This window comes from Lissotriton helveticus, chromosome 6 (assembly GCF_964261635.1).
Source record: "Lissotriton helveticus chromosome 6, aLisHel1.1, whole genome shotgun sequence".
Taxonomy (NCBI): domain Eukaryota; kingdom Metazoa; phylum Chordata; class Amphibia; order Caudata; family Salamandridae; genus Lissotriton; species Lissotriton helveticus.
In genome coordinates this window covers 1,547,887,640-1,547,902,555 of record NC_136067.1, presented here as the reverse complement: position 1 = coordinate 1,547,902,555, position 14,916 = coordinate 1,547,887,640, and the positions used below count along the sequence as shown (strand labels likewise).

At 40.6% G+C, this 14,916-nt stretch overlaps 1 protein-coding gene across 5 annotated transcripts in view; it reads right to left on the bottom strand.

Moving 5' to 3' along the window:
- Window positions 1–14,916, bottom strand: part of RALGAPA2 (Ral GTPase activating protein catalytic subunit alpha 2) — a 1,907,250-nt gene that overhangs the window by 1,299,606 nt on the left and 592,728 nt on the right. For all 5 annotated transcript variants that reach the window (XM_078649331.1, XM_078649327.1, XM_078649328.1 and 2 more), the window contains exon 10: window positions 6,808–7,038. In XM_078649331.1, the coding sequence (XP_078505457.1) occupies window positions 6,808–7,038 (231 nt within the window). The remainder of the gene's footprint in view (window positions 1–6,807; window positions 7,039–14,916) is intronic.

Below are 14,916 nucleotides of genomic sequence, written 5' to 3'. Positions count from 1 at the left end.
CATGATGCAGAGCCAGACAACCCTGTGTCAAGGGCAGATGATGCCCTGTGATGAGATCCCAGCTTTCCGACGACCATGCGCTGCCATCCAATCTGTACACGGCGTAGGAGCACTACACACATGCATACACACACAATAGATCCACTTCTTGAACTGCCTAAAAGTTGATAACACTTTACCCTCCAGGTACTCTCAGCACATTCCTGCTGCATGTGGGCCAAAAAGCCACGCTTGCATGCATGGGCTGCCACAGCATAGCATATCCGTCTAACACTCTGCTATTCCCACCCAGGGTTGCAAACGCTCCAGTGCAGCACTAGAACAGAAAGACCTCCAGGTCGCTATCAGCAACTCCAAGGACACTCAAACAAACAGAGTGAGGATCTGGATCTCTCATCATCACAGATGCCAGGATACTAATTGCCACGCCACAGCAAAAGAAAGTGGGGGGAACGATGTGAGCTAAGTCTTCAGTGAGTCAAGATCAGAATCAAAGACACACCTTAACCTTCTCAGTACCCCCGTAGCCTCTTGTGGTGATCTAATATATGGTTTGAGGCAGGCGTGGAACACCATGAGTTCTGGGTTCCATGTTCTGTCCTAGAATATAGTTTTACCAGGACGGTAGTTGTCGCCCGATGTGGAGCATGTAACATTTTTTTCACCTAAGCCTCTTCCACTGTGCTAATCAGTTTCAGTCACGCTGCTTAGCTCTCAATGACAAATTCTTGCAAATTCAGAATCCTTCACAAGTGGCTCTTGGTGCTGTGGTGGTGAAAAAAGCAGCAACTCTAAAACAGCGAATTTCAGTTAGAAACGCCATTGTCATCCCTAGTTTCATTAAGTTCACATGCCAGAATCAACACTAGTTTCATTTAGTTAATTTATCTCACAAATCAGTCACCCCTAGCTAGCTTCACGTAGTTCATTTGATTCCCAAGTTAGAGATGTTCCTTTCATTTAGTACATCATTATAAAAGATTCAAATAACTGCAGCATCGACAAGAGTGGAATTTCAGAGCGTCAGTATAATGTAGGATGACTTGCCTTTCCCTAGGAGGGAAAAAGGGAAACAGTAGTTCATGCCATGAACAACTGAAATGATTGCAACTTTAATGTTAACGAAACCTTGAATTCATTCATTTATTTAGGGTTTTATAATCATGCTGCAAACTTTTCAAACGATTGTACATCCGTGTGTGAATGTGTCAGAATCTGCACACACAAAGATGCTACCGGTTGTCAGAATATTTTACAACATAGTCTGCAACACTAACTTAAACAGACAGAATATATATATATATATATTCTCCAAACCAATCCCTCCCAGGTTAAAAGGCGCTTTATTGGATTTCAGACGGCATAATGTATTTCGGCCGCACCAGGCCTTCTTCGGATGCCAACGTTTTCAGGTGGCCCTTCACACTTCATTTTTTGTTTGTTTCTTTTTCACGTTCTTCTTTTACGCTTTTCTTTCATGTTTTTCTCTTCTTTTCCAAAAAACCACAGGAGATCCCTTGTTTTTAATCACCTTTTTATTTTATTTTTCTTCTGTGCACGATTACCAATGCAAAGGGATATGGGACTTTTTGATATAAGCACATCATTTGAAAGCTTGAAGTATAACGATCTACGATTTTATAAGAAAATCTGTCACTTTTCTCCATCTGATTGTAACACAAATGTATGATCTTGTCAAAAGCCTTAAAAAAGTCACGAACGGCGACGAAACACGAGTCGGCTGTAGCTGTATCAATATTGCATTTATGGAACAACTGCTATGAAGATTGTATGCTGAACAGAACTTAATATTGAATTTTGTATTAAATCAACCTCGCTGGTTGGGATCAATCAGCTGTCTATTTATCTTGTGCTGTGCTCTGTCTATGTTTGCAAATGTATTAATATGTACAGAGGATTCTGTAATATATTAGGTGATACTGTGGGAGGCACGGTATGAAGACATAGAGCACGCCTTAAAAGAGAGGGTCACTAACTGACTTTAATGCAAACATAGTGGAGGTGCTGGCGGTTTCTTGAATTCCACTGCCACCATTTCTTTCTTTTGCGTATATATATATATATATATATATATATATATATATATATATATATATATATATATATATATATATAAATAATCTCATCGCACTGCCACTGCGGCCCAAACTTCACTACAATTCCCATAAGGCATTGTTCGCAGCAGGATGTTGCATGGGGAAGGAATTATTCAGGGCAAAGGCGCGGTAAATTCAAATGAAAAAATCCTGGTGAAAATTGAAGTCCTCAGGTTCCCTTGAGTCCCCTTTAACGTTCTAACCCCTTGTGCAAATGTATATATATTCTGTCTGTTTAAGTTAGTGTTGCAGACTATGTCATCAATACATAATATAGAAGCAACAAGGCACATGTAACTCACTTTGCTACCGGGGTGGGCTAATTAAGAGACACAATAATGCAGACCTAGCGAGTTAAACTATGTAGGTCGCTTCATGAGTACATTTACTTATTTTCCTAATTCACTGGACACCGTAAATAGCTCTTACCCAGGTTGACGCACTGCATAATATTACCAATGAGCAGCTGTGGTGGGGCGAGAAGCCTTGTGTGATTGTCCATTTGGTACAGGAGCTTTCATCTCTTTTTCCTTACAAATATATTTATAGTTGCACTCATTTTACATCCCTGCATTTCATCGCTATGTAGTGCTGACCTAGCAAGAGAGGGGCCATTCTCACACTTCTGTACTAAGAGCCTGTGCCTCTACACTGCAGAGGAAATACATATAGGTTACGTTTGCACAAATAGAATCATCATGAAATGCACCTGCCTTTTTTTGTCGCCACATGTATTCTTGTGGGATATACACTGCATTGAGAAATTAATGGAAAGCAGCAAAGCATGTATGCTGGTGTTGCTCACTGCAGTGATTGAGAAAAACAAGGACCCCCTGGACACGGATGACAGTGAACTCCTAGGGCAGGGACAATAATGTGTGAACAGAAACCCTAGACAGTCAACACAAATGGCAAACAAGTAATATAAAATGACAGCAAAAACTTCAAGTAAGAAAATTAAAATTAAAAATGATCATATTTTTAATGAAAACAGATTAAAAAATCATACATGTAGATGGCATGACCATCATAACACGATATAAACAAAGAGACTTAAACATGCATATCATACATTAATATTCAAAATACACGATTACAAATTCATATCACTAATTTTTACAAAAATGCACACTGTGGCGAATGAAACTCAACGGAGTGAGACTCAACGCGCGTTTCGGCGTAAAGACGCCTTCTTCAGGAGTAACAAGGAGTAGTGATATCTGGAACGCACATATGGAAAAGGAAAAACAGTCTGTTACATTTCATGTTACTCTATCAATACATTTCGTAAAAGACACACTAAAACGTGTATTCATAGTCAAAAATAAAAGAAGGCCTAAGTAATCACTCTTAAATTACCAAATCCAATATCTTGTTGCCATAACCAATTTGATAATCACTTAAACATAGAGATTGTGCCATACTCAAAAAGCTAAGGAGGGGAATGGTGAATTCAGAGTTACATGAATTAATTAAAAAGATAAACAGGCATATTTAAACACAAATTGATAAAATAAGCCAAGGCTGATACACAGTATAATACAAAAATATAATGTGTGGCGTTGAAATAATTAAACTCGATATTCAAAAACATAATATTGATAACTATAATAAATTGACATTCATTCCTTTTTACATAACTAATTATTAGAGCTATACATGTGTAATCACGATCAAGTTACTCACTATTCTTAGAGGTTTGACTGAAACTGTATGCAGGATGCAAACGATCAGTTCTTGGGCATTTCAAAAATACCTAAATGGCCACAACAGTTGTTTTCCTAGGATATATAAAATTACAAAAAATAGAACCTCAGATCCTATAGTGTGCAAATTCTGGGATCAATGAGCAGAGAACTAATGTTTTAGTAAGGTAGACATACCCCTGATAAACACAGACACCTGGAACGTTAAACAAAGGGGCATAGGAAAAATGAGGGGGGGGGGCGCCGCTATAAGCACCTCTATAAGCACAATATAGTGGTGGTCCAAGGTATCATAATACTTGACGAAGAACACTTATTCTACCTTTGGCCAGCAATGACAAAACTAATAAACTCCCAAACAATCAGTCCTTATTTGTTGATCCCTGATATACAAAAATGGGGAAGCCGATACCCCAATGTATGTTAGCCCCCAATATTGATGTTCGTCACTATATTGTTAACGAGTCCGGTTATTAACGAAATAAAGAATTGAGGAAACAGGTAAGATTTATTTTTTAAAATGGGGGGGGGAAGGGGGAGGGGGGGCATTACAAAGTTCCGGATATACGAACCTGTTGTATATGTCGCCCAAATGCTGCAATGAACTGTATACTGTAAAATATCAATAATGACGGACATACATTTTCAAACGTGGGGTTCTGAAAGCAAAAATGAAAACGGAACAACTATTTTAAAAGATGAATTCATATGGGGATCGAAAGAGATTGTATAGCCAGAGCTACGGAATTCTAGTATACGAGAAGACTACCTTTAGGCGCTGTAGCCGTTAGATCAATCCGACTCGATGGTGACGGTATGTAGGTTACTCCGAAGTTGATTAGTAATGTCTTATCAGCGGAGCCTCCTCATGTTAAGGAACTAGAAACGACCATATTTCCGTTACATCGACTGTGCGGCGGACTCGTACGCTGCAACATTGGACGCCTGAGGGCATTATCCTGCCTTCATGTGGTGTTTTAAGGTAAGCTTTGTTCGGAAATAATATCGCCTATTCTTAGGTTCTCTGACCATACCCCTCTTTTTCCGTTACATACTGTTCGAACAAACATTGACACCACACTATGTGTGTTTTGTCATTCTAGTTCCTTATCATAAGGAGGCTCGGCTGATAAGACATTACTAATCAACTTCGGAGTAACCTACATACCGTCACCATTGAGTCGGATTGATCTAACGGCTACAGCGCCTAAAGGTAGTCTTCTCGTATACTAGAATTCCATAGCTCTGGCTATACAATCTCTTTCGATCCCCATATGAATTCATCTTTTAAAATAGTTGTTCCGTTTTCATTTTTGCTTTCAGAACCCCACGTTTGAAAATTTATGTCCGTCATTATTGATATTTAACAGTATTCAGTTCATTGCAGCATTTGGGCGACATATACAACAGGTTCGTATATCCGGAACTTTGTAATGCCCCCCCCCCCTCCCTTCCCCCCCCCATTTTTTAATATAAATTTTACCTGTTTCCTCAATTCTTTATTTCGTTAATAACCGGACTCGTTAACAATATAGTGACGAACATCAATATTGGGGGCTAACATACATTGGGGTATCGGCTTCCCCATTTTTGTATATTAGGGATCACCAAATAAGGACTGATTGTTTGGGAGTTTATTAGTTTTGTCATTGCTGGCCAAAGGTAGAATAAGTGTTCTTCGTCAAGTATTATGATACCTTGGACCACCACTATATTGTGCTTATAGAGGTGCTCATAGCGCCCCCCCCCCTCATTTTTCCTATACCCCTTTGTTTTACGTTCCAGGTGTCTGTGTTTATCAGGGGTATGTCTACCTTACTAAAACATTCGTTCTCTGCTCATTGACCCCAGAATGTGCACACTATAGGATCTGAGTTTCTATTTTTTGTAATTTTATATATCCTAGGAAAACAACTGTTGTGGCCATTTAGGTATTTTTGAAATGCCCAAGAACTGATCGTTTGCATCCTGCATACAGTTTCAGTCAAACCTCTAAGAATAGTGAGTAACTTGATCGTGATTACACATGTATAGCTCTAATAATTAGTTATGTAAAAAGGAATGAATGTCAATTTATTATAGTTATCAATATTATGTTTTTGAATATCGAGTTTAATTATTTCAACACCACACATTATATTTTTGTATTATACTGTGTATCAGCCTTGGCTTATTTTATCAATTTGTGCTTAAATATGCCTGTTTATGTTTTTAATTAATTCATGTAACTCTGAATTCACCATTCCCCTCCTTAGCTTTTTGAGTATGGCAAAATCTCTATGTTTTAGTGATTATCAAATTGGTTATGGCAACAAGATATTGGATTTGGTAATTTGACAGTGATTACTTAGGCCTTCTTTTATTTTTGACTATGAATACACGTTTTAGTGTGTCTTTTATGAAATGTATTGATAGAGTAACATGAAATGTAACAGACTGTTTTTCTTTTCCATATGTGCGTTCCACATATCACTACTCCTTGTGACTCCTGAAGAAGGCGTCTTTACGCCGAAACGCGCGTTGAGTCTCACTCTGTTGAGTTTCATTCGCCACAGTGTGCATTTTTGTAAAAATTAGTGATATGAATTTGTAATCGTGTATTTTGAATATTAATGTATGATATGCATGTTTTTTAAGTCTCTTTGTTTATATCGTGTTATAATGGTCATGCCATCTACATGTATGATTTTTTAATCTGTTTTCATTAAAAATATGATCATTTTTAATTTTAATTTTCTTACTTGAAGTTTTTGCTGTAATATTATATTACTTGTTTGCCATTTGTGTTGACTGCCTAGGGTTTCTGTTCACACATCGTTGCTCACTGCAGTGTCACTCATTGTGCCAATTTGTAGGTGTATTTGTGTTTCAATAAATAAAATACACAGCCTAAGGTTTTCTTCAATGCAAGTAGTTCACCAAGAAACTCAATGGTGCTGAGTAAAACGACACTACCATCACAAAATAAAGAAACAGTAACTCACCTGGCGAAATATCTCATTAACAAAATTCACGTAGCCACGAGTTGACAACAGAATTCTTTGCACCATTTCATATTCTGCCTTTTTTTCTTCTTCGATGCTACATAGACTGGAATTGCTTAGACGTCGGTCAGACAAGGTGCTGCTGTTGGAATGGTTCTTTTCCTGCTCCAGTTGTGTACTGGTCTCGGTCTCAGTGTTTTTCTCTTGCATAGTGTTACCAACAGTCACATTCTATAAATGGAGAAAAAGAAAAGACCCTTATTGCTCACAAATCATACAGATTAAAAGAAAACACGGCCCTAACTACAAGGATAAAGCGGCCATGCCACAAAGGCAGAGGAAGAGGACACATTAACTTGAAAAAGCATGACGAATGCCAAGAACCACTCAATATCAGACGTGAACTGTTGGAAATAGTCCTCAGAGAGACTTTTGTTACGGTTTGTTACACTATTTAGTTTCACTCCGTTTTGTTTTCCCAATAAATTGAATATTATACACAGGTACCGAGATTGAGTTCTAGACCCTCATTGAGCCGCGGCTTATGTTAGAGGCAGAAAGAGGTGCGAAGAGGCTGAAGTTGTGCTTTTAAAGGGCAAGGTTTCCCTACTGGAATAGAAGATCCATAACTTGGGCCTGCACTGCCTCATTCTAAAGGTAAAGTTGGCAAGCACCCACTACACATATTGTGGGTCATCAGGAAATTGGGTCGAGTGGGGGTTGTTCCAGCGATCGCTTTACCACTTCCAATGCAGGGTCACCTATTTCAGGACTGGGCCTGGTGTATTTATTAATTTTAACATGGGAGAGCTGTTGCCATTTCCATCCCTGGAGAAGCTGCCGGACTTTCCCCCAGCACTGAAAAGGGCCTGTCCCGCATCTGTAGGCCCACCTCAGCTGGCCAGGCCCCTCATACAGGAGAGGGGTCGTGCGGCCTCAGGTTCCCTCAGTGTCAAGGAAGTCCAGGCACTTTTGTCTAACTCTATATCAGGCACTTTTCTCCAAAACACAACTGTGCTCCACAGAGACCAAAATGTCTGTGTCCCATTACCAGTACACTCCACTCATGACCATAGTCTCTCACTGGCCTCAGCATTTGGAGACCACCACTCAAGTCTCAGGCCTACTACAGATCAAGATGACTTACAGCCCCCTGGGTGAAGTCCGCTTCAAAACAAGGCAACTATGTCCGAGGGCACGTCCACCCAGGTCAGACACCACCTGGGCTCACTCAAGTCTCTCTACGGACAACAGTGTATCGTGACGACTACTCAACAAGCTCTGTTCTCTATGGGGTGCACTGCCAACACCAGGACTCCCCAGGGCCTCCGGGGGCGATGCAAGCTCACCTCCATCTCTCACAACTGAGCAGTCCTAAGTCATGGCACTGCTGCCTCCCTATTCACCAGTCTATATCTCCCAGAGCTGCCTCACGCAGAGAACCAGTCTAGCGGGTGCAGCTGACCTCTAGCTGCGCACCACCTTCCCCTTTGTGGTATAAGGCAGGCATCCCAGTGGGTCTCCACAGTGCCTCCCTTACTCCCTCCAGAGCTTCACTTGGCCAGCTACTCCAATGTGAGCCAGCTGCAAGGAACAGGAAAAACTGCACTACCTCGCCAATGCACCCCGCTCACTAAAAGCTGTACCCAGTCGTGCTGGAGTTTGTTTATAATCTTCCCACAGCATAATAGCGACCTTGTTCTGCCATGCCATGGATTTGCTGGATGACAGGAGATGAGCATGGAGCTTAGTGAAGAGCGTCCACCATCTTCGGCGAAGCCACACCCCAGCAGAATGATTATGTTGACTATATTCATCTCCTTTCCTAATTTCTTCATAAAGTCTCATTGTGACTTCAAAATGAATGTGTTGATTTTAAGAGTGTATACTGTAACTGTATTGCATGTGATTACTTCAAGAGTTTTGTGAGTAAAATAGTCTAGAGACTGAGAATGAATAAAAAGTATCAAAGATAGAAGCCAAAATCCGGATAAAACCTTTTTTTAATGACACTTGAGTGGAGTTTGTTTATTGTGAATGAACATACCCAGACACAAGTACACATTTACTACATTAATCTAAAGCAACAATTAAGAAATTGATGCAATATCAGTGCAATCAGCACGCAGTGCACTGACGTTATTCGGATAAACTGCCTAATCTAAAAGCGACTGCGATGAAGTAGATAACATATACCAATTGGAGTACACAATATTCCCGCTAACGAGTTCAACGTCATTAGAAGTAGAAGGACCTTCCACGGGGAAAAAACCTAGTTTTTGAAAATAACAGAAGCGTCCCATACTTGAAGAGTGGACATACAGTTACCCGATCAACACTGACTGACAACTGTGGCAGTTGTGTATTGGCATGAGAAAAGACACTACTGCCGCATGGTGAAACACCGCACCAGCAGTAAAGTGAGAATGGCTCCTGCTGGAGCTGCAGTAGCATAGCTTGTTTGGGCAGGGAGCCGTTCAAAGCCAGCAGCTCCAAAAAGAACCTAGGAAAACGCCACTTAAGCCATAGTCAAACAAACGGCTGGGGTGGTGATACCCTTTGTTGGGGCCAGGGCTAATAGAACCAAAATCTCAGTGACCATCCATGAGAAGGTGAAAAGGCAAGGCTGTTAGTGAAAAGCACTACCCCCTTACAAATGCAGAATAGAGCTCAAAGACAGATAAATGTGACTTAAGTTGGCTCGGAGCATGAAGAGCAGGGGAAAAAATTAGTCCGTGGAGAATCACTGGAACAGGAATACGTACCCGCTCTCTTTTTACGGAAGGCAGGTACATCCCTGAGAGAGAATGGGTAAACCCTTAATTTGGGACAAGTAAGGATAAAGAGAACTTTGAAAATTCAGGAAGGTAATAACTACTGGAAAGGCAAGACCTACCCTGACTGAAGCTCTCGCTCTTCTAAAGCGTAAATATTATTATATATTTTTTTAACTAGAGTGACTTGCACCGCACTGACATCATATCGATTGGGACTGGAAATAATGCTCCCTGACAAAATAGAACAGGTGGCGATCATGATCACTGCTTGAGACAAAATACAGGAGTAATAAAACAACCAAGTGCAACGATACCGACAGTATTACAAAGATTTATGTAGTGTATAATCCAGGAAGAATTTTGCAAGGAGCATAGCCAGCCGGAGCCTGTGCCAGCCATAATGTTCCTGAGCTGCTGAAGAATGCTCAACTTGAATACAGGAGTATGGGGCTGATAGAGCACACAAATGTATAGCATAATATACAACGAGATGCAGAACTGAGAACATGAATTTGGAAATGACATTTTGCACACATTAGATAGGGACACGTGAACGAGACAAGAGTAGCAGAAGCACTATAAAAAAGTGTTTTTCAACATAATATAGAGATACATATGCAAATATACACTAATATATATATATATATATATATATATATATATATATATATATATATATATATATATATATATACAACGGTGAGATTTAATGCCACGTGCGAAGTAGCCTAGTGCTATTGAAATGGTTATGTGGAAAATCCATTGCTTAGAAACATAGGTGGTATGGTTTGTACAGAATAAGATTTGAGCCTGAAACTTTGCAGACTAATAATAGAGATGATACAGTTTATAAAAATGCTGCAACGATTTTTATAGCATTAATTTAGGAAAATGTGAAAGTAATACATTTCTCTATTACGAAGGTGATCCCAATGATAATTAGGGTCTTTCAATAACAATTTGTGACTATTAAATGTAATTTCTATGGTTATTATGCATTCATTTCATTTAACAATGTTTTAAAATGAATAACACGAAGAAAATGTGAAGTAAACCTAAGATCTTCCTGTAGAGAGACATGTTTCTAGTACTGACCGTTCCCCTAAATTTTACCAATGGCTCAGAGATTTAGTATATTTTTGCATTCCATGTACCGTAATTGTACATTTTTTAATTTTTTGTAAACTATTCGCATGGGAATAGTAAGACTGAGAACCGTGATTTCTACTGTTCTGTTGTTGTTTCTTTTCCCTATCAATAACTGGAGTGGACTTGCGAATCTGTTGGTTCTTATGATAAGCATGGGAACCATGCCAATGTTGTGACTATCTAGGTGGCTTAATGGACATCTTGAACACATGGTCTTTCGATATTGGTTGTGATGCCAGCATGATCTTATAAAAGAAGAAACCCAAAAAGAGGGGCAACACAATCAGTTTATTTATCCTTTGATCGCATTCAATTCTTCTGCTGTGTGACGCACTCAAATTACTTTATCTTTTGACCGTACTCAATTTATTTTTCCTTTCGTTCTGACTGATTTTGGAGGTATCAACCCATCTTTTAGTTTTGGACTATCTGTCAATGCTAGATTCGCTAGCAGATGGACTGAGATCTTTCTTGCCGAGTCAGAACTTTCCTCTTTGCTTAAGCTTTGTGCTAAGTGGACTCGCCCTTAGAGACTTATACATTTTACTTTTCCCTCGCCTTATAGGGTAAATTCTGTTCGTTTAGACAACCATCCTTCTGCCTTATGGGTAGCAGGACTTTGTAACTCTAAGTGGATTTAGAACCATTCCTGCCCAAATGCTGGGTGCTTTAATTAAAGCTGCGATGTTGTTAATTGAATTACTAAAGAGATTACTTTACATAATTAATTTTGAATCTTTAATACAAAACTAACAGACGTTAACTTGCTTGACACTCTTATTGTGCCCTATTTGGTCTCTCTTGAAACTGTGCAATTAGAGAAAGATTTAATGAGCTACAGTTTGGTAAGTTGGCTGTCAACTAAAGGTCCTCATTGAGCAGATGACTGATGTGTCTGGGAAAGCCTAGTTTTTCACCTTTCCCCACAGCGGAACAAGATTAATCAGAAGACCGCCACTTCGGGGTTAGATAGACTGATAATACATTAAAACAGAAGAATGAAAAGAGAGTTCAATCGTAGGAGGGCCCAGCGTGGTTAGAGTAAACTGAGAGCACATCCTTCTGTGAGCAAACAGGACTCTGGGAAGCTCATGAACATGACCCTAACTAAACTACACTTGAGTCCTATTAAGCCAACATAGGTTGGGGTTGATTGTATTCAGAGGGTACCTACACTTGTACTTTGGGTTGGGCTGTTCTTACTGGACCACAGCCAAGGCTGTCTTGCATATGGGTGGTTCCTGTCCGAGGTCACATGGTAGGCAAAAATACAAAAATGGAAAGTGGTTCAAGAAATTACCATGGGCTAAGATTATTTCAAGCATCCAAATATTGCCTTTGTTTTCTTAAGTCTCAACGGCATAGGTTTCTACAGGATGTCCAATTATGTTCCGTTCCTTTTTCACCGGCTATTCAAGTGTGTGGGGCAGTGAATGGATCAAGCATGTACCAGCCCATGTACCAATCTGGCCATCAGGGATGGCACAGCAGCACCAGGTATCGAGTAGAGAATCAGGAGGGAGCGATGAGGAGTACACTAAGCACCAACCCTTTCTATGTCGGGAACATCAACGAAGGCTCATGCATTGGTGCTGGGGCAGGAGGCGTGCAATGGCCAAGATGGTGGCCATGGAGTCACAGACTGCAGTGCCACTGCCAACAGGAAAAGACATGCACCTCTACCCCGTGTGGGCCTTTCTGCCCTCTGGCAGACTCCAATGTTAACCTTCACATCCATTCTAATGGTTGAGATGTAAATGTGTCTTTCCACACTCACTCATCCATTATGGAGGTATCAGCCTGGCTGGAGCAGAGCGATATTGAGCTCTAGCGCTGCTCTACTATACGTTCCTTAATGGCAGAAAGGAAGAACGAGAAGATGTCCTTTAACCCCTTCGACGCTCATGACGAGCTCACCTCGTCATGAGGTACACCTCTCATACGCTCATGACGAGCTGAGCTCGTCATGAACCGCTGGTTTTTGCAAACTTCAGCGCACCGCGGAAATCTGCACCGCACGCATGGTGTTAAACTAAACACCACCAGAAGCAGGAAGGTACAGAAAGAAGTGGTTTAGGAATCTCTGCAATAGTCCTAAAATGACTAAGGGACAAGGGTGTTGCTTCGCTCAATCGTGGCACTGCATTCAGATCTCAAGCTAAAAAATTACCATCAAGACCGCCATCCATGATGTGGAGAGAAAAATTGAGTGGGAAGCTAACAGGTTTCAATGATGGAGCAGAAATTGGTCATTTAAGCCGAAAGAACACACTCTCTGGATGGCCCGGGAGTAATATCAAGATAGAGGCATAACCAGGGGAGCGAGTTCAAGAATCCCTAGAGTAAGCACATACTTTTAGGACGCACCTCATCAATAGCACTGGGCCACTGGACATCATTAGCTTTTGAAGAAGAGTGTTATCTCGAAACACGTCGGCGAAAATGTTGTCAGGACTGTGAAAGGGGATCGACTGGAAGGCGTTCCTGTACCGTTTATGGGGGCTATGCTTGAAGCCCTGTGCCGGTGTGTGAGTGCTCCTCAACTGACCGAACCAAGCAGGAGCTTTGATATATATATATAGATATATATATATATATATATATATATATCTATATATATATATCTTAAACGTTTTATCACTTAAAAAGGGATTAGGGTTCAGGGATGGGTAGTTTTATGGGGTACTAAAGGGGCATTACGTGTTTTAGCATGGGGAGTGTTAAGGAGTACTTCGAGGTTTCAAGGGTTCAGTTATGGGTAGTAAGCAGTTTTAAGGAATGAGGAATAGGTAGTTTTAAGGTTCAGGAATTGGTTTTATGTGTTTAGGGATAGGTCATGTTAAGGGGCAGTAACGGTTTTTCGGGTTCTGAGATGGGTAGAGTGAAGGGGGGAGTAAGATTTCTCAGGTTAATGGATGGGTAGTATAAAGGGGAAGTAAGCAGTCTTTAGAGTTCAGAGATGTGTAGTGTAAAGGAGTAGAAAAGAGGATATTTAGAGTTATGGGATGGGTGGAAGAATGATGTAAAAAGGAGGGTTTAAGGATGGGTAGATCTAAAGGGTAGTAAGGGGGTCTTTAGGGTTCCAGGTGAGAAGTGTTTCGAGGTAGTAATGGGTTAATAAGGTTCCGGGATGGGTAGTGACAAGTCATAGTTTGGGGTGTTCAGGGATGGGTTAAAGGGTAGTTAGGGTTTTTGGGGAGTAATGAAAGGTAAGAGAGGCTTACATTTTAGGAAAAAGGGGGTTAAAACACACACACACACACACAAACATATATAAAAAAGGGGGTATGTAGTTTACACCAATAAAAAACATACATATATGCGTTAACAAAGAGGGGTATGAAGGGTTTACCCCTTCAACCCACCACAGTATACATTAAAAAAAGACAAAGCCACATTTCATCTTAACGCGGTAAGCATTATTTGAAACCCAAATATAAGTGTATGTAAAAAGGGATTATAAATACTACTTACCCTGCAAGATGTGTTGCACTGGTAATTGCACTGAATTTACCTGTGTGGTAACCTACTGCAAAGTTACCACCCCCAATGTAAACTATGAAAGACACAGTTTCTCTTTGAGCTGACTATAACTTTCGGAAAAATGTGTATTACTGTGCAGATCCTTGTTCAGCTGTGGAATTGACACATGGACCTGCATACAGAAGCCACTTGTTTGTTGTAGTTAGTTGCTTTCTCCGCTGCCTGTACCCCCATATGCAGAGCCGAACAGCAAATTGAGTTTGACCACTGTGCAGATCACTATGCTTGGGATCTCTTTAGAGGGGAAAGGTTCACAATATGGGGATGAAAGGGGGGGACCAGCGAGAAATCTGTTGTTACATCAAGTATCAACCAGAATGGGCGTTACTGAAGGTAACTAACTTGTACATTTGACAGATGCCTCTAACTGTAGGTTCAGCATCTTTTGAATAGATACCAAAGCAGTACTCCACAAGGTGGAAGGTCTGTGAAGAAGCTCAAATCAAAAAGCCCTGAAGGGCTGGGATGGCAAGAGCCCCCTCTAGACAGACCTGGCTTGTCAGACAATAATTGCTTTGTGAACGTATGGAGAGATGGCTATGTAGCGGCCTGGCAAATATCCAAAATAGGGACTTCACGTGCCAAGGCAGTAGTAGCAGCTTTGACTCTGGTGGAATAAACCCGCAAGCTGAGTGGTGAC